Genomic DNA, 21,511 nt, shown 5'->3' on the forward strand with positions numbered 1-21,511 from the left:
TTGTTACATCCAATTCAACCCTTCATGTGGTGACACTTTTCTATTCGTTCACAATCTTTTTTAATGTATTTTCCCGATCATTCAACAAAGTTTTATATTCCAAAAAGGTGCATGCGAGAGGAATACAGAGAAATGTTTCTATGATGATTTATGAACCAGGAATGCACCGATAATCATACATAGTGATATTTCAGATGCTTATGAATGAAATAAAGAGCAGGTTGAACGCTAATGTTCATTATGTTAGCAACAGAAATTCAATCTATTTTCACAAATGAGTGCATTCCCAAGAAACATTTTCATCAGTGATTGTTGCAAATGACCCGAGCGCTGATCATTAATGTCTGATACATATAATTCTTCAAATATGGCTTGCACTATACATTCTGGACCTTTATCCTGTAAACTGTCATTAATTTAACTTTTTCTGACCACAAAATCATATTACAGAAGCATTTGCTTCTCTGAAATGCAATTTTCTGACAGAGTAGCTATGCTTTTATTACTGTCATTTGTTTTTCTTGGGGCATAATGGCTCAGTGGTAGAGCGCTTATCTCTGGTATGCGTGACGTATGGTTCGATCCCAGCTCGCACCAAGTGGGGTTTGTGGTGGAAAAGCACCGTGTTCGTGGGTTTTCTCGGGGTTCTCCCGTTTCCTCCCACTTTATTCATTTCACCATTACATTTATTTCTCATCATCACCGTCTCCTTTAGCCTAGCCGGCATACCGTGGGACGTAAAACTGAAAGATTTCATTTCGTTTCATTTTTGTGTCGTTTGTTCCCCTGCCACTTGTTGCAAACTGTATGGGACCTTTACCCAATAACTGTCTTTTTACGATAAAGTAGTTTCACAAAATTACTTTCAAATCTATTATGTCGTGGGAATTGCCATTGTAAATATTCATAAAATGGTGTTGTTATTTAGGCTGAGATCCAAGTGTGGAGACCAGAAAAAGGCGGATTTGAACACCATTGTGGTGGAGCAATTATTGAAGAGCATCTAGTAGTGACAGCAGCACACTGCCTTCGAGATATCCAACCTAGCCAAATGAGGATCATTGTTGGGGATTTTAATTTGGATAAAAGAGATGACCATGAACAAATATTTGGAGTAGAAAAACTATATACACATCCAGGTTTTGGCAGAGGTAAATATAATTAAATCGTAGATATTTTTTGGTTTAAAGAGCTAAAGTATGAGTAGTGATATTATGTTTATTTCATATTACTTAATGAAATGCTAAATATAAGATTGTAAGATTTGATATTATCATTAATCTGTATACATCAAAATCAAAGTACTACTTGTGAAATTACTGACAATTCTGTTTAATAAGTTGAACAACACAGCTTATTGGCTATAATTTATTTTCTGTTCTAACTATTTATGGCCACAGAATTTGCATTTAACTCAAATTTATGCTGGACTTTTTTTTTTTAAGTATGTTTTGTAGACTATTAACGTAACATTTAATCTGGCAGGTAAAACACTTACTCTATAGATCTTTGCGACAGGAAACACATAAAACAAACAAAAACAAAAACAAAAAAAAAAAAAAAAAACGCAACAAATTAATCTTTGGATCCAAATTTTGACTGAAACAGTGAAGTCGTTAATTTTGGTTCAAATTCGTTTCTTTCTACAGTAATTATTTCGGTGATACACAAGCTAGGGAAAATTTATCACGGTGAATTCAGTTCTGGTCAGTTCTTGTTCTGGTCAGTTAATATTCCTGTCTATTCTTGCTCTATTTCTGGTCAGTTCTTTTCTGAATAGGATATTAGACTACAATGTCTTTGTGAAGTTGTAGATAACATATGATAAAAGAAAAAATATCCATAAAAGAAGAAAATACTTTTTATTAATTACAACATTTCATTTTTCAGTTAAAAAGTTTATATATTAATATTGTTTAATTCTATGCTCTCAAAGAGGCTTCAATCTTAACAAGATTGATCACAGTTCAGCGTTTATTTCCAAGTTATTTTAGAAATCTATTAAACATGACCGTAAGATTCCTCAGCAAGTTATCATTTGGTACTTGTTTTTCTTCATTTATTTATTATTTTATTTATTTATTTATTTTATTTCTTCTTAATCCTCTTGTGAAGAAAAAGTTTTCTCGACATTCCTTACAGGTTCTAGTAAAATTTCCAATATTATCCTATGCTCTCGAAACTTTTAAACAGATACTAATACTTTCACTATATCCCTGGATTGCGGAACTGTATCGTTGCCAAAGGAACTTCGCATTCTTTTGTGTGTTGATTTTACTGCGCTTTTCTATCTTATACTAGTTAATTCCGTAGGTGAATCTATAGAGGGAACGAATGGTCTATCTATTATTTTAGTTTTCTTCAAAAATCTTGTTAATTTATTTAATTTTTTAACAAATTTAACTAATTTCATTTTTTTAAATATTTTTTATTTGGAATGGTTTAATTATAGAGGTTTCGCCACTCCTAATCTATAGCCTGTGTAAACTTATCTATTTAAGAATCCTGTTCATAATTTCTACGAAAAACGAACAACTTCCGTTTAGAGTCACATGTACAGAACAGTTACTTCACTCAATCATCTTTAACCTTGCTGGATACCGTAATCATCATAAGTATTCTATCAATGCTGACAGATCACCAGCTGTTCAAGTTAAGAAGCTTCTGTGCAACATGGTCTACCATCAATCGTCTTGACACAAGAACTGTTCTCTTTGATATTGTTCATCAATTACAATATTTTTTATTCTCTACTATCATTTTTCTTCTCCCACGCAGGGCCGCTTTACCGTTTAGGCACGCTAGGCACGTGCCTAGGGCGCAAAAAATTGGAGAGCGAAAAGAGAAAAAAATAAAATACGCTGGTGCAGAAAACGTCATTTCCGTTCCGGTTGAGCTACCTGGTTACAAACAAACTAGATCTCGGCGGCTAATATAAATGTGATATGTATAATTTTACCTTTGTTAATTGAAAATCACGATTTATATTACTTGATAATTAATAATACTTAAGGGCAGTTGTCTGAGGATAATGGAAAGACTCTCCAAAGAGCAAAAACAAATAAAGGGGAAAGAGTAAGAGAGTTAAGGGAAAACCACTCCCGAACCAAAACTGGCAAGGTAATAACTGAAGGGGGATGCTCTGGAAATAGTGTGAGGGCGTAACAATTTGAAGTGCCTAGGGCGCCTGGGAGGTTAAAAACGGTCCTGCTCCCACGCCTTCTACCACGTTCCCCATTACACAATTCGTTGAAACAATATACTTATCAGTTAATCTTCCTCTTTTTAATTATTTTTAATATTGTTCTTCTATACTCTGATCTTCTCAATGCTCACCCAAATATTTCCATTTCTTTCTTGTTCTATCTATTTTAATTTTCTAAATTCTTCTGTATTCTTTCGAAAACTTCTAGGCTTTTTATTGGTTTTATTAGTAACCATGTTTTTACAGCATCGAGTACAGATCGAATGATAGTCAATGTTTGTTCATTATTCAATATAATAGTACTTTGAAATCCAATATTATGTCTGTGATATGTCAATTTGAAGACACACATACACACATACACATACACAAACACACACACACACACACACATATATATATATATATATATATATATATATATATTAAGGATAAGAATGTGGTATACTAGATTGAAAATGAACTATTATGTATTTTTAGTTTGGTTTTCGGATGGTACCAATTATTAGAAATTGAATCTAGATCTATAATACAGAGATATGTGAAATAGTATATTTTAGTTGTTGAAATAATGTTATTTCTTTTCAGACGGTCCCTATAGCAACGATATAGCTGTTATAAAAGTTCATCCGGAAAATGGCCGTGGAATTCATTTCAGCAGTTTTGTTAAACCAATTTGTATGCCAGAATCCAAAACGCCTTATAGTGGAGGCACATGGTGCACCATCACTGGATGGGGAGTTCAGAAACGTAAGTCATTTATAGTGTCTGAAAAAAGAAAAGTAAGCGTCTTGTCATTGAAGAAATGTTTGAAATTATTAATTTATTCAACCTTAGACAGTGCTTTATGAATATGTCTAAAATTAAAATTTAAAAAAAAAAACAAAAAAAAAAAAAAAAAAAAACGGATTAGTCCATGGTCGCCTGTAGCAGGGGGCAAGGGAAGGTAGTTGCCCCATCTAGATTTTAGAAAAGTGTTCAATTCTTGGAAGTACCTAGGTACATGTCAGGACATTAATTTGCTTACATACTATAGTACTTAGTACTATTGTCCATAAGACATGTGCGTAAATAACTGCTTTTGTGTTATGTGTTATGTGCAAGTGTGCATCAAAATGTTTATGTATTTACGACTGTATTTGTGTGTCGATCTTTTGTACCTCCCCCTTGAAAAAATTTTGTGGGTGTCCCTGCACCATACTAAATAAATGATTTTTAATTCTCTCAACTAAAATTTCAAATGAAGGCCCAAATAACTTCAGTTTTCAAACATCCATTCAGGAACTAAATATAACATAAATTTCCAATGGTAGTGTGCCGAAAACATTGTTCGTGAAACTTCATTTAAGATATAATGTCTTTAAGTAAATATAACCATAAATTTTTAGTTCAGAAAAATGTATAACTTTTAATGGAGTTAATCGAATCTCGCAGAGAGTTCTTCAATTAACATATAGAATTTCAGGCGTTTCAGCTATATATTTATGAGCCTTGGTATATTATTTACTTATGATAGCTTCTAGAAGTGAAACACATATCTACTATTAATCGTTTTATTTTTATTCAATTAAAAGAAAAAGTTAAGCATATGGAAAAACACATTGTTGTATACTGTATTGTTACCATGAAACATATCATTATTATTTAGTTTCACAATATGTCTTCGTCAGTACCCAGATTTCTGTAACTTTTAAAGAATTATTATAAAATAGGTTTGTAAATAATTTGCTGACAATTTCTCTTTACATTAACATGTACAATTAAATGTGCCCTCAATCCCTTCAAATATGATATTGTCAAGAAGTTGCATTGTTTTCTTTATTGAAATACAGTATACATAAGTTTTTAAAATTTTATGTGAATTCTAAGGGAATATTACATTATGTTGAAATTAATAACTAAAACACTATCTTGCTTCATCTTTCTAGCTGATGACATCGGCAGTCTGTCTCGAATTCTTCAAGCAGCAACTGTACCACTTCTAGATATTGAGACCTGTAGATTGAATGAAGTCTACGGAGGCAGGCGACAGTCAATACTTGACAGCATGTTATGTGCTGGTCTTATGCAAGGAGGTGTAGATGCATGTGGAGGAGACTCCGGTGGACCTCTTGCTTGTGAAATTAACGGTGAGTAAACAACTAATTAATTATCAAAAAATACTCTTTTCCGAAAGATGTATTAAACATTTAGTTTTGAAGTGTTGTGGTACTATGAATTTTAATATTAGAAATTTTTTGATCAAACGTGCATGTTATAGTCGAGGAAAGCTAAGCTATTAGTACTCACCGGAATCGAATCCTAGCCTCCCGCTCCGAATGCGCCTATTCTAATCATATAACCGTGAGGTCATCTTATTTTTTCTTTGTTTTAAGAAGAAAGACGTCAACTGAGTTTGAGGAACCATGTTTGATTGGATAAGATTGGATTTCTTGCCGAGGAAGTTATACATGTAATAGGTGATGTTGGAAAGATGCTACAGGAGTTCGAATTGGTAGTCTCAGTAATTCGAGATCACTGTGTTACCGGTCCTAAAGATAAATAATTTACATTCGAAAATAACTGCTACCACTTACAAATCAAGAGCCCTACTATGAACGCCATACTACTAATACGCTAATCTATTGGTGAGAAACCTGAAACAATAAATTCGTAGCTCTTCACCATTTGAAATTTTCACGTAACTTCGATCATAGATTGCTTTTCTTTATGTGTATCACAGCATTAGATCTTATGCTACAGTCCCTAAACAAATTTCCCACCAAATTCACTTGATCTTTATTCATTCAAACTATTATTTTTCTTAATAAGAAAATTATATTTAAGAACAAATGGCTTTAGACTAACGTAAAATTCCCAGCAGAAGTATGAAATACCTATACTTCAACATTACTCACGCTACAACATTACCCATAACATTTGTATCATATGCCTTAACAACTTAGAGAATCCTTCCTGTTCCATCACTACCACAAAATCCTCTAGTCAGCAACCTCCAAAAGGGACATTCCCTAAACTTACTACGAATTTAGTCCTGAGAAAATAAATAAATTTGAAATAAAATCCTCTACTCTGAATTCCTTCACTCAATACAATCCCAGCCTTCATTATTCATGAATCTCGCCTATCTTCTGCTCACTGCCTCATATGAAGATGAAAAGACTTTCACAGTTTGTTTTAAAGTTACTTACCGAACTCGTTACGAGAACTGGACCATAGACTTCCTCTATATTCAATACCAGTCCGTTTTTCCAACATCCTACCACAAAAATAACACACACATATTCTATCGTTCCAGTAGTTGTGATATTTCATTTCTAAATGGAACTTCTATCCAATCTTTCACGCTGGCGCAACTCTTCTTCTATTTTCTTCCTTCTTCAAGTCAAACGTTGGTGGACAAAATGGGAGGATTAAATTCTCTGTCAATACTGTGTACTCTATGCAACTCTTTTGTTTCTGGTTTTCTGTATCAATAATCACAGATACAGACTCCATACCTAACTAGGATATTCTCCAACTACGATCTGATTCGATCTATTTCTACTCTCTTTCTTCTTCTTGAGTTTCGTTTCATCTGCACAGAAAATATATTTTCAAAGGAATGAAATACACAAGAGCTATTATAAAATAACATAAATGGCTTACATATATGTCTTCAACTTGGCTTAAACTTGTGAAGTATATGCCTTCAACATGTTTAAGTAATTTATCAAGAACAGACAGTTGACAACAGCCGGACTTTTGACAGCACGTTCGGAATATTTTTCAACTTCGGACCGACTGTCCGACCAAGATTTAAGTTTTTCTCTGTTTCTGTTGCGCTCCAATCGTTTTTTCTTTATAGATGTCATACAATGAAAATAACGAAATTCGATGAGTTTGTACCGATATGTTGAGCAAAAATGATTCGAAGGTTTTAAATAAATACACAATATTTTATTTCTCATTAAAAAATCTTAAAACTGTTTGCATTGTATATTAAACACCACAAATATTGCATTTACAATTTTATTATTATTATTATTATTATTATTATTATTATTATTATTATTATTATTATTATTATTATTATTATTATTATTATTATTATTATTATTATTATTACTTTGTTAAATTATAGAATGTAAACTATGGTTTCACCAACTGCTCATCACAATAATATATCCTGAGCAATTCTCTTCTATGTTGAGCTCCTTCGTTGCTAAGCGGGTAGCGTACCGCCTTTGGCGTAGGAGACCCGTGTTCGATTCCCGGCGTGTGCTCATGTGGTTCAGATTCCACGTTAATCAGTAGGTTCCGTCTCATATAGCCTCGCTGCTGAAAGGACGTTAAACTCAAAAATCAACTCAAATCAACTCTTTTCTATGTTATTCAGCAGCCCTACTTAATTTCATTACATAAGGACGTTGTCTACCTCAATCTTCATCTCTTAGTAGCCAGTCAAGTATAAATTTGATCAATATTCATAATTTCTTCTTGCGACATCTTATCTCCAATCCATATATCAAAACAAGTAGGGTACTCTCTCCAGATACATCGGGACTTAACTTTTTAATGTGAAACTGTTTCTTTCAAACGCACTTCAGTTTAATTTAATGCGTCTGTTAATTTTTTTAAATGTCGTCATTCAAAGAAATCTTCTATCCCATGTAGACTAGATGTTCTTCTTAGGTATTTTCAATCAGGCTTCCTTGCTCTTCAAATTAAACAGCTTTTTGATAATGTTTGCAAAGAGAATGATTTCATTAGTGCAACCACGTTGACTCAGATATCAGATATTCTTCAGTTCAGAAACAGAAGAACAACTTATTTTCTTTGTTCTATCAGCTCAGAAACCCAAAGATATATTCAAATATATTTGTAAAAAGGTGGAAGAGACATTATTTCTCTACCACTCTCGCTTGACGTTTTTGTACAGTCAAACAGTTGGATAATTTCACGGGCTTGTTCATAGATATTTTCAATATCGTTAATGTAGACTTCTTCAACATTGATAAATTTAAGGGTATTGATAATACCAGAGCTTTCAAAGAATTCAATGCTTATTCATATTCAATGAAGACAATACACGAGGGTAATTTATACTCACCTGATTCTTTTACCAGTTCTTTTAGTCGCTGAAATTATCAACTGCAATAACTAGTCCTAAATTTAGTCTATTCTGTCTTTAAAATCAGGTCTTTCTTGTCTCTCTCTAAATTTGTGCATTTGTAGTTTCGTTAAATTCTGTGGAAATGACAGAGAGAAGCCTTGTAACTCTGCAATTGTGTATTTTTTAGACAGCATTATTATTACTAGAAATGCAATGGATGTACCCGATTGCAATGAAATGAGCTGAGCGAGCTTAAACTACGTAATCATTCCTGGCCATTATGCAATAATAAATGCCATTTTTAATTGTTGACAAAAAAATCGCGTGAAAACTTTTTCCCCATGTTAAGTCTATGCAAGCGTTTTTCGGTGATTATTCCTCGATGGTACATCGGATTTTTGATTTCGACCTATGTTGTCACTCAGCACGACATACTCTATCAGCGTGCTAAGTTTTGTTGGGATCGGCCAAACGGTCTAGGAGGAAGCGTTTTTCGGTGATTATTCCTCGATGGTACATCGGATTTTTGATTTCGACCTATGTTGTCACTCAGCACGACATACTCTATCAGCGTGCTAAGTTTGGTTGAGATCGGCCAAACGGTCTAGGAGGAAGCGTTTTTCGGTGATTATTCCTCGATGGTACATCGGATTTTTGATTTCGACCTATGTTGTCACTCAGCACGACATACTCTATCAGCGTGCTAAGTTTGGTTGAGATCGGCCAAACGGTCTAGGAGGAAGCGTTTTTCGGTGATTATTCCTCGATGGTACATCGGATTTTTGATTTCGACCTATGTTGTCACTCAGCACGACATACTCTATCAGCGTGCTAAGTTTGGTTGAGATCGGCCAAACGGTCTAGGAGGAGTTTGCGGACAACCAAACGGCAACCCAATTATAAGAGCTTCGCTTCGCTCAGCTCAATGACACTTCTCGGTGAAATCTACATTTCTGTTGTCACTTAATATGATATGAAACTGTGCTAATACTGTAGCCGCCCCTTCTCCAACTTCAGTCTGTCTCTGAACCTATTATCTGAATAAAAGTGAACAGCTTTGGTAGTATACATCTAAATTTATCGTTATCAGAATATCGCTTTTATCCGATTCGAAATTCATTACGTCCGATTCGAAATATAGACGGTGTGAATGACAGAACAGTACAAACTCTACCTGTGAGATTCGACAGTATTGATGTTTATACAGATTATTCCAAGGTTTTGTAAAAACCCATGTAAATAACAATAAGTTATCTAAAAATTATTCGATTTGCATAATTAAACATACACTGAGAAATCGGACGTGATACGGCAGAAGCAAAAATAAGTCAGGGAAACCCTTGACTTCTTACTCAACTATTAAGTGTATTTCTCCATAAATATTAAATTGACCACAGTTACAATTAATTTAGATTAAAATACAATATTTTTTGAAAGATATACTGACTAAATCACTTAAGAGAAACATAAAACTCAATTCCTAAAATATATATCTAGTTCAATTTATATGGAGTAACACACCATGTATATGTATCTTCCTTTTCTTTCATAAAAAGTTAGAATTATGTTTAAAAAAATATATACCAACATAAATGTTTAGCAATATACTTATGTTTTGGCTAAAATAGACAAAATTGTCCACAAGGTCTGCTATACACTATAGGATAGATCCCAGGAAATTTCTTACGATTTGTCCTAGAGATAAAATCTCAACAGGTATGGCATCAGATCACATATCATTTCCTATGTTCTGAACGATCCTATGAGATTTCTCTTGTTTATAGCACGCTCTATTTCAGAAAGAAAAATTCGTAACATTTCGATTTAAGCGACATCAGGTAAGAGAAAGTGAAAACAAACAACTGATGAGGTATGTTTTGCTAACTTATCTTCTGATTGTAATGTCTTTTTAGAGGTGTGCAATTTAACTATATCACCTGGTATCAATATCACTATGATATGCAGTGTAGTTAGCATAGGAATTTATCAATTTTGTACTTTTATTGAATAGAACTATCTCGTGATATTGAAAACGTCATTCGGTCAGACAGGAAAACTCTTCATGTGTATGGCACAAAAGGGTGGGATTTTCTACGAGGTATGTCGTAACATTTTTCCGAAGATAAATCCTAAGATATTTCCTAGGATTTATCTCATAGTGTATAGTAGACCTTACTCAATATTAATAATTATACAGAATTAAATCTAAAATATTTACGAAATTAATACATTAACACATTAAACATAATTTACATTAAGATATTTGAGTTTGGATTTCGTTTTTGATAATTGTCTATCTGGATATAAATAACCTTTTCCCGTTAACTAGATAAAAAGAGAATACTTGCTCGAGAAATGAGAACTATTTCAAATTATTACATTTCACTTGTTGAAGAGTCAAAGACTGTAATGAAAAGTGAATAACATGATTCAGTATACTAGGATCTTTCTCGTTTTTTCACCAAGTTCTTTAATATGTTTAACATAGCACCATATTCTTATATTTTCTCTCATTTTTTGTTCTTAACAAGGTACGTAACTTGATTTTTCAGCACAAAGGAAAGGGAAGAGACTTCTATGTTTACCGTCCTAAATTGCTTTTGGTATACCATAGCTTGAATGTAACTGTTGAGATTCGTAATATTTCTCGTTGTGAATGTAACTTCATAATATTTTTTCATGGTTTTCAGTAGTTGTGACTTTTTTTTTCTTCAGCGCTATGATTTGTTTCTGTCCACTGCTTACATTCTTGTTTCTCTTCCTTAGTTCCTGTTTTGACTTTATAAAAATACCTTTCAAACGATGAACAAGAGCTATTATAAGTTGTGCGAGTAAGCTTCCCATAAGTGTCTTTGACTTAGTTTTAACTTGTGAAGTACTATATATCGTTCAACATGCTTTCAATTAATTACCTTCCGGCCATTTTACATATACTTGATTACAAATAAATAAATTTTATTCTAAGCTTTCGATATTTAAACTAAAAATGTTCCGTAATTTCGTAACTTTATTTCTTTTCCTTGTTTTTTACAGGGAAATTTGTTTTGACAGGCGTAATATCATGGGGAGATGGATGTGCAAAGAAAAACAGACCTGGAGTTTATACTCGTGTATCATATTATTTAGACTGGATAAAATCGATATCTGAAAAAATTTAGTTTCACATTTACTTTATTTGAAGTTGAATGAGCACCTGTAATGATGATTTGTCCACACTAGACTGAATGTTTGATCGCACTGTGTAATCAAAATCTATGCGATTTCTGTGGACTTACAAACATAAAACATTTTCAAAGGTGCAAGTTTTCTTGCAACAAATATAAACTTACAAACTATCGACATTATATAAAGACTTATCTTTTGTTGACTTTTGAAAAAAATATGAAGCAGCGCTTCAATTGTTTATGTATAAATACTTTAGAATGAAATAAATTATGTGGTTTATTCATGTAAACTACTGAGTTCAATGTAAATTATACATGTAGATAAATGTAAATAAATGTGAGTATTTGAAAACAAATATATATTTTTAAATAAAGATAATCTGTGTGTTATACGTAAAGAACTGAACATTAATTGAAAGAATTTCTAGAGGAAGTGATTATTGTCTTTATTACAAGCAAATCTTTACTAATTGTTTTGAAAATTAAAGTGGAAGACAGCTTAATAGGAGAAGTATATTAGTGTCGTTCTATCAGACGAAGATAGGAGGAAAGTTGTACATTACAATTACACGTGGCTTTAATAGTTATATATGTAATTATATTGTTAAATCAAGATTTCTTGGTAAATGTTTTCAACTCTACGATTCCATATTATGGATTTGACTGAACACGTTTACATAATAGTAGACTTACGTGAACAATGAATATTAATACTCTTTCTCCTTGTTTTCTAATTTCTGCATTCATTTTCATGATAATTCCAATTGAAGTTGTTAAGTTGTGTGAGGCAAGTATCTTTACAAAAGTGTGCAATTATATCCCCAGAAAAAAATCAACAGATTACTTCTGCAATATGTCTTTTTAAATAAGACAAACTGCAGCTAAATGATGTATAAAATCACACTAAAACACAAAATACTTTTTTCATTTTATTCAATGTGTTACGCGAATGCTCGTCTGTATAATTAAAAATACGATAAAATTAAATAATACACTATATTGAAGTGTAAAATAAAAACAAAACAAAAATTTTAATGGATTGTTTTAACTATCTGGAAATGAGGTCTAAATTCAGATCAGGGCGCATTTATACATACTTTATATAATGTTCTATATACAGTATATACACATAATATATACATAAAAGATGTGTCCTGGCCTCAATTCAAGTCTCATTTTGGGCTAGTGTGTGCTACGTTGTTTTGAAAATAATATGCACACTATATTATTTTCGAGTTTTAGGTAGTGTAATAGCCCTAAAATATTCTTTCTTCTTCTAGTATTTTAAGTTATATTTCACTGTAAATACAGCACAGTTAGGAGTAATTTTATTGTTAAATTTGTAATTCTTCAAAGAAGATTAATACGATTTGTTAATTAAGAAGCACGTTAGTAACGAAGTTCATGTCTTGATATCAGAACCAATTGTTTGTTGTGCATGAAACGTGTTTGATAATAATACACTTTGTACATCACAAGTTTTGTTTAATATTTTAATTAATATCCGGTAAAACTTGTTTCGTTGAACCAATATGATTTTATAACTTATTTCTTACCTATCTGTATAACTATTGTCAGTTAAGTAACTAAAGAAAGAAGAGATTACATTGTTTCAATTAATTATATATATTATTACAATTTATTATGTAATAATTAAAGAAAAACATTTTATTTATTACTTGAAAACTTTTACCCTATCATATCTAATATTGCACTATGCACTCGATTATTGTCTACTTGTTCAAAAAAATGCCTTAAAGCTACATCACCAATTTAATGTGGTGAAATAATTATTACATTTATTTGTTCAAGTCTGTGTTTACAACAATCCTCAAACCTTTGTAGCATTGTAATTAGCTTTCAATTTAATATGTTTAAATTTGGCTAGTCAATAAAATTCTAGTCAATTGTTCAGAAATGAATTTTTATTTATTATATTCTTCATTAAATATCAGGGTATATTAGCTTCCATTACGAATGTGTGAAATACTCTTCGCGTTTTCAATGAAAACAAACTTAGCAACAAAATATCCAATATGGTGATAGAAATAAGTTAAATGAGCAGAATTTCACTAATCCTGCGAAGTAAATTGAACAATCCTAGAATACATGGATATTTTCTGTGCGTATTGTGTTAGGTTTGTTTTCCAAAGGAGAGTCATGGAAGTTGGATCCGAGTTTAAAGTAAATCCATGTCTCGTACAATCTCGGTGCAGGAAAGAGGATTTAAACTGCAAACGAAAGGTTTTTAATTATTTTCTCACGCCATATTATATAAGATTTTTCGTGTTTTTCAACACTGTTTCATAGATACTGATATTATATGGAAGTAGTTTGACATTTCGAAACGAAATTATCTAAGATAGTACTGTATTTACCACACTTTTAAAGCAGAAAAGCTCATTTTAGATATCCACGGAATAGCACTGCCTCTACGAAATAACTGTGACAGGACCTCTTGTTTAGATGCATAAACTGTACACATAATATCTGTCTGTCACCGTTAGTGCTGCAGTAGAGAATTTGCCCAACAAGAAAAAAGCATTTGATTTTCTACCAGATTGTGATTGGATCTTCATGTATTTTTCAAACAAAGGATTTCTTACTACACTTTCTTTCTTGACTTACATAATTACAGACATCTTACAAGCCAAATAAATCTTCATTCTTTTAATTATTCATTGCACAAATCTGACTCTGCAACATCCCATTATATCAGTTAAAACACAAGTCTTATTGCACTTATATAATTAAGATGTTTCATGACGAATTCATTATATTAAAGAAAAAATATTCTCATAGTTGTAATTTGAAAAATTATAGTACGCTTAGTTACGAAATAACATGATTAAAAACTTGTGTCAGCAAGAATAACTTCCATCTAACAACCTCCTGAACAAATATGGTAGGTTTTGCTACATCAGATCAAGTTTTTGGTAGACAAATTCATGGAACTTCTAAACAATGAGTTTCATTTCACACTATGGGACTACTATATACTTCCAAACCATGAAGGTTACTGTGTATTGTTACTGCGTACTGAAACTAAAAATGGTAAAGGACTGAAAATGATAAGAGACACAAGGGTGAGGGCAAAAGATGTTTGGATTACTGAATTCGTATTAATATATATATATTGCTATCTCTTATCGTTTTTGCTCTGATATATATCAGCACACAGATGGACAAACACAGTCGTTTTATAAGACTTTCCATATCTGTACATAGCATATTTTGGAAATCAGAAAACTTTCCCGTTTCTGAGGCAAAAAGAATTTCCATGTATGTTCTCTATGATATCCCAAAATAGGTCAAGTGTCTTTCTTTATTCATGTGATATCTCGATTGGAAACTATCCTAGCTGATTCAAGTTCTATCCTATGTCAACAGTTGGTGCGACGCACCTATGTTTGACTGTTCTTTTGACGTATAGTAATAAATAGATCTTTTTGACGCAAAATTTTTCATACTAGGAATTTCATAAATACCTATGTATAAAAATAAATAAGGGAGATCCCATGGAAATAGGGAATGTCTACGACAATAAATATTTCCATCTCTTTCTCTTTAGTTCAACTGAAAATATCGAATAATGAAAAAATCCGTATTCTATTATTTTGAACAAATAACTTCGTGAGCATAAAATATTTCACTCCTTTCTTTTCAAGTATTTTTTTAAAATGAACTTTCTGAATTTGAGCCAATAAAGGCAGAGAAATCGAGCTTGATTTGTTTTGAAAAGTAAATAAATTGCTACAAGTTTCTACCCTTCTTCATTCTTAGTTGGCTAATAATAATAATAATAATAATAATAATAATAATAATAATAATAATAATAATAATAATAATAATAATAATAATAATAATAATAATAATAATAATATATAAGAAGAAGAAGAAGAAGAAGAAGAAGAAGAAGAAGAATGTAGAACGCGAATTCCATAATCCAAAGTAATTTGTCACTCCCTAAACAGCAAGAGATAAAAGTCAATTCAAACATTTTAAATAGCTATAGAGACTGTGTGATATTTTATTTGAATGTTTTTTTTACTGTCTTTTTACAAATATTCATTTTCTAAAAATGAGCTAGTTAATACTGAGAAATCAAGCATAATTTTTTTCGAAAATGTCAACTCGAAAATGTTGAAAGAATATGAGCGGTTTAGTATATCATTTCAACCGCTTCTTTTTAGCTTTGTTTCAAAATTATTTCTCCAATATAAGAGAGTCTATATGAAAATATCGAGCTGTTTGTGTCTGATGAAGAGGACGTTAGGTCCTTGAAACTGTAACACATTGTAAGTATAGTTTTTAATATATTTCATTCTGCTCTGGCTAGAACTGTGTTTTACGAGTTTGTTTTCCAGCTAAAAATCTGCTTTTTAAAAATGTAAACGTATAACTTAATGAAATTGTTAAAACAGAAATTGTTCGCAAATTCTGTGTTAACTTCACAGATATCAGTTGTTTACTAAACATAACAGTAACGAACAGGAGCTTCCTTTCGCATTGTGAAACAACAATAAACTCTCAATTGTAGTGATTCAATATTGAAATCTGCAGTTACAGATCCACCACTTTCGGTTCCAATAAAAGGCCAAGAATGGAGATGGAACCCGTTCTTGAGAAGTTGAATACCTACCAGAAAAAAAGAAATCACTATCTGTTACCGATTTTGTTCTATGGAGACAACCACATCCAGTTTCAATAGAGAGATACGGGCGAATGTAAAACCTATGCTTGGGACGCTTCATCTACATCAAAAGAACATTCCTCATTCTTTTACCGTTTTTGCCCTGACAGCTCTTAACAACCAGACAGACGGACGAACAGAGTTGTTCTATAAGACTTTCCATACCTATGCATAATAGCTTGGAGGTTTGACAATTGTTGGTGTACGTATGTAGGAAAGTCAAACATGTAATTATATTCTGAACTATGAGAATTCCGAATGTGTATATATAAAAAGTTCGAACATCGTGCAAGATGATTATGCTAGCCAATTCTCATATTAGTAACTTCAAGCAGCAATACAGAGTTTAATATTCTATTACACTGAGTATGACTTCATATATTATTCTCCCGATTCCTATCATTACCGAAGTAATGATTATTTGAACTTGAAGAAAACGATGATTCGTTGGTGAAACAAACATCAAATCATATATTCGCTTGTATTAAATTTTCACAAAATTGTAGATGATGATTTTTGTTATCCACTGATTCCACGTATAACTGTTAGCATATAAGGTTGATCTTGCTGCTGACCTTCAAAATTATATGAACGGAACCTGGTGATGTTGCCAAATGAAAAGCGTTTTTACAGTGTCAATCTGCAGATATATAGTTCTATTCAAAAATATCAGAATTCTAACTTGTTTACAGCAAGTTCATTGTGAATACAAAGTTAACAGTTGCCGATATGAATTAATTAATTATTCTTTTGAAAATAAAGACCATAGCTGCTAGAGGCTGGAGTGGCTCAGTGATTGAGCACTCACCTCTGGTATATAGGGTCTGTGGTTGGCTTCCATGTCCCGCCAAGTGAGCTTTGTGTTGAACAAACAACGTGTGCGTGAATTTTCTTAAAAAAAGAAAAATTAAAAGAAAGAAACATACCTACTAGGTGAGTGCATCAGGAATCCACATTCTACAACAGGAATCTTGAACACAGCAGTAGGGCCTGCTCATTTTGTTCCTTCAACAGTTCGGAATCTGCAAATCGTTACGAGATTCTTCACATATTATAATGAAGTGAGAAGATTTTTCTGTAACTCCGAGTTACCGAGGAAGACAGGCGGCTTTTCCTAAACTGTGCAGAACAATTTTAATACGACGCAAGCATTGGTAAATTTTGTATAATGATTTATCATCATCATTACCATCATCACTTTGACATTATTGCCGCAGCTGAGAAGCTTTTATGCTCCATGGTATTCTGCTAACCTCTTTGTCTTCACGTACAATTCTTTCTGTTTTGATACCGTTCAACTGTAGACTTCTCCGGCTCCTTCCTCTCTTTCCTGCCACCATAACCTTTAGCACGTCCCTCATGATACAGTTCCTTCTAGGTCAATGTCCCAACTAATATCTTTTCCTCTTCCCAATTACATCTAAAATTGTTCTATTTCCCTCTACCATTTCTAACACCGTCTCATTCGTTTTCCGCTCGACCCAGATAATTTTCTCAATTCTTTCCAACACCCACATTTCGAAAGTTTTCAATTTTTTTCCATCGCTTTTGCGTCCCATCCGTTTCTGCCCGTATGCAATTGCTCCAAACGAAGCATTTTATGACTTTTTTTTTTCCACTCTTTATTCAAGGACCAACAATCTAGATTTTTCTTGCTTCTAAATCCTTCTTTCGAAATTTGTATCCTTGCTTTTATTTCAACTTCAGAGTTCTCATAATACTAAACCAGATATCAAAAAATATTCACATGTTCTGTTTCTCTCCTCCTACTTCTATATTTGACACTGACCGCTTCGTTTCAATCAGCATGACTTTTGTATTTGTAACCTTTATTTTCATTCCATCCTCTTTACAGGTCTTCCTCTAAGTTTACTAACATCTTATTGATTCTCTTTTCACATTCCACAACAAGAATTATATCATCTGTAAACTATACACACCTAGTCATTTTACCTCCTAGCGAAATACCGTCTTCATTATGGCTCTTTTTTCACTGTCTCTTTTTGATAGATATTAAATAACATCGGCGAGAGACAACATCCCTGTCGAACTTCCTTTCCCATTGCCCTCTCTTCTATCATTTCTTTCCCTATTCTAACACTTACTTATTGGTTCATACATAAGGTTCTTATAAGTCTTCGATCTTTCTATTTCAACCCAATCTTCTTTTGAACTCCCAACAATAATTTCCAGTTCACGAGGTCAAAGGTCTTTTTAGATCAATAAATATAACATAGTCTTCTTTCCGTTTTTATATAAACCTTCCACCAATTATCCTTGATAAGCCAATTGCATCTCTTGTGCCCTTGTAATTAGAAAGTAAAATCACAAAAATATGTCAAGTTTACTCTAATGTAAAATTTCGAATTTATGGAAAGAGAGAATTCATTGCCTAACATATAGAACTGTTATGTTGATACAAATGTAACACAAAAAAATTAAGTGACACAATGATGTGCAAAGTGTGTTAGTATAAGAGAGAAAGGTAGGAAATGTTAGTATTAGTGGATGCTTTTATTGTTTCGTTCCAATATAGGATTTTTTTAAATAAAAAAAAGTAATTGCTAATGGTATGCATGAAACAAATTGTAATAATAAATAATTTACTCACCATCTCGTATTTCTATATCAAATTGTACTTCAATATTTTCACTTACAGTAAAAGTTTACTTCAATATTCCAACCTCAAGAAGTTCTTTACGTATTTAGTTATATGAAAACATAGGAAATTAAAATATATAACAAATTATATAAACAGATAGTAATAAATTACAATCAGCAGTAAACTTGGAGGTAACTCCGGTTTTCTATCAATATTTAAGAAAAACTATGAATCTAAGTAATTTTCTTAGTGCACTAAACAATTAACAAATATCCTATTAAGTTTTTCTTCTAACAAGTGTTATTAGCGACTGGATTCATCTATAAAAGAAGTTTATAACATAGTTCTTATCACTGATCGGGCTGGAATGTTATTTTTATTTATTTATTTATTTATTTATTTAAGTCGAAGAATCCGGTTGCTAATAACACCAGTAACAAAGGAAAAATCATATAAGGTATTTGTTATTTATTTAATGCACTTCGTATTAATTAGATTCATAATTTTATTGAATATTGAAAAAAAAAAACAAGAGTTGCCTCTAAGTTACTGGTTGTTGTGACTACATATTCATATACAGTGAAACCCCCCTAACTTGGACAGTTTTCTTCGGAACCAGAAAAAGTTGCATTGATTTATATATATTGGAAACCCCTGTAACCTGGACACCCCTCTATCTTGTATTTTGGACACACATATTTCAATCTAAGTTGGACACCTGAAGGATACATCACACAGGTAAAGGAGAATGAATGAACCGTTGACAAAAGGTTATGATCTGATGATTCGCGATATAAGATTGCTGGAAGTCCAAGAAGAGATGGTAAGTGAGGAAGGAGAACAGATGACCTACAGCATTTTCATGAGAAAACAATGATGAAATTCCGAGAACATGTGAAGGGTGACAGGTAGTGACCAGCAATATATTCCTTATTCTGTACAAACTAAACACTGCAGTTTTATCTATGGTGTGATCGGCGTCAGAAGACTTTTGAAGTAAAAATGAGTAAACGGAAGTGGAACGAAATGATATAAGAAGAAAAGAAAAAAATATCGCTTGAATAACGGTGACAGTTGTAGGAAACTAGCAGATCAATTTCGGGTTCCAAAATCGACAATATCAAACAATAACAGAAACAAAAATGTTATTGTAGAATCATGAGAACAAAACTGTAGCGCCCGAAGGAAACGGGTATATAAAACACCACACGAAGAAGTGAATGATAAGGTGGTCAATTTTTTTTTTTTTGTCTCTGTCGCACAAAAAATATCCTTGGAAGTGGAACTATACTTCAAGGAAAAGAAATTACATTTAGTTTAAATGTTAGTGACGTCGTAGCTAACAATGGATGGGTTAGATAGGTTTCATAAATGCCATAACATAAATTTCAATGTTTTTTGTGGATAGTCTACCTCTGCAGATTTTCAACCTGCAGAAGATTGGAAGAAAATGCTACCTGCTGTTACGGACGGGTATGAAAATGAGAATATTTTCAACACGGTAAAAAAAGCCAGCAATTGCCAACACGATCTCTCATGAAGAAAGGAGACCGTTGTAAAGGAGGAAAGAAATCGAAAGAAAGAACTACGGTTTAGCTATGTTGTACAGCAAATGGTGAAAAATTGAAACCACTTGTTATTGAAACGCAGCAAATCGTCGTGCTTTTAAAAAAAAACAATGTTGGTGTAAGTGATCTTCCAGTTTATTGGCATTCTAATTCCAAAGCCTGGATGACCTTAAACATTTTCGAAGAGTTAAAAGACATAAATTTGCAAATGAGACGTGCAAAACGTAAAATTCTATTATTTATTGATAATGTCACAATCACGGAGATCTTAACTTGTCAAATGTCAAGTTACATTTCTTCCTCCCGAACCTGACTAGTGAAGTCCAACCTTTGGACAAAAGTACCATTCAAACCGTAAAACTTCGTTACAGGAAAACATTACTCAGTGCTCTCATGAGATCAGTAGAGAACACTGAAGGCGTGAGTAATTTTACACAAGAATAACAGTTCTGGATGCAGTACGCTGGATTTGTGGAGCTTCGAAAAACATTTCGAAAACGACAATTCAGAAAAACTTCAAGCATGCTGGCTTTTCCGTCGACTTAAAGGGAAACGAAATTAAAGAAGCTTTGGAGATGAAATAGAAGATGAATTGAGGACTATTCCAGGGAACCTTCCACGCGAGATCAGTTCAGAACATTACACATTTTGAAGATGATCTTGTTCATCACAAAGATGAAAACCCCACCGAAAATGAAACAGATGTTGTCAACATCGCAAAAATAAACCACATTGTCAGACGAAGAAGAGGAAGCAGAAATAAGTCAAGAAGCTTCTCGGGGAAAAGTTGCGAAACAGAAAGCTGTTGAATGTTTAGACAAACTAGAACGTTACGCCTTTCCAAACAATGAACCAGGGCTAGTTGAACTACAGGGTGTTTCAAAATAACAACGGCAACGTTCAGGTGGTGATTCCTAACGCCAAGATAAGACGAAAAGTATAGACCAACCTGGGTGCATAAATGCATCCTTTCGGAGTTTTAGGCTGCCGAAAACATGAAAAAATGAATTTTAAAGATCCATAGCTCTAAAACTATGGGACCTACTGCAATAGGGCCAAGACTTAATTTAGGAACTAATGTACCCGATTAAAATATCCATGTTTCGAAATCCTAAGGTACTCACGTAATAATTTTTATAGAGGGAGTTTGGCTACGGGCATATACTTTGAAGTACTCAACAATT

At 32.6% G+C, this 21,511-nt stretch overlaps 1 protein-coding gene across 1 annotated transcript in view; it reads left to right on the plus strand.

Annotated features, from left to right (window-relative positions):
• The window catches only part of LOC145662852 (serine protease 30-like), a 39,667-nt gene extending 26,285 nt beyond the window's left edge, over positions 1–13,382 (plus strand). Inside the window, exons 5-8 of the mRNA XM_081728785.1 lie at positions 929–1,151; positions 3,794–3,955; positions 5,134–5,334; positions 11,334–13,382. Coding sequence (XP_081584911.1) covers positions 929–1,151; positions 3,794–3,955; positions 5,134–5,334; positions 11,334–11,458 — 711 coding nt within the window. The 3' untranslated portion in view covers positions 11,459–13,382. The remainder of the gene's footprint in view (positions 1–928; positions 1,152–3,793; positions 3,956–5,133; positions 5,335–11,333) is intronic.
• Positions 13,383–21,511: the final 8,129 nt, after the last annotated feature.

The sequence above is a fragment of the Thermobia domestica genome, chromosome 10 (genome assembly GCF_964235325.1).
Source record: "Thermobia domestica chromosome 10, izTheDome1.hap1.1, whole genome shotgun sequence".
In the NCBI taxonomy this organism is placed as follows: domain Eukaryota; kingdom Metazoa; phylum Arthropoda; class Insecta; order Zygentoma; family Lepismatidae; genus Thermobia; species Thermobia domestica.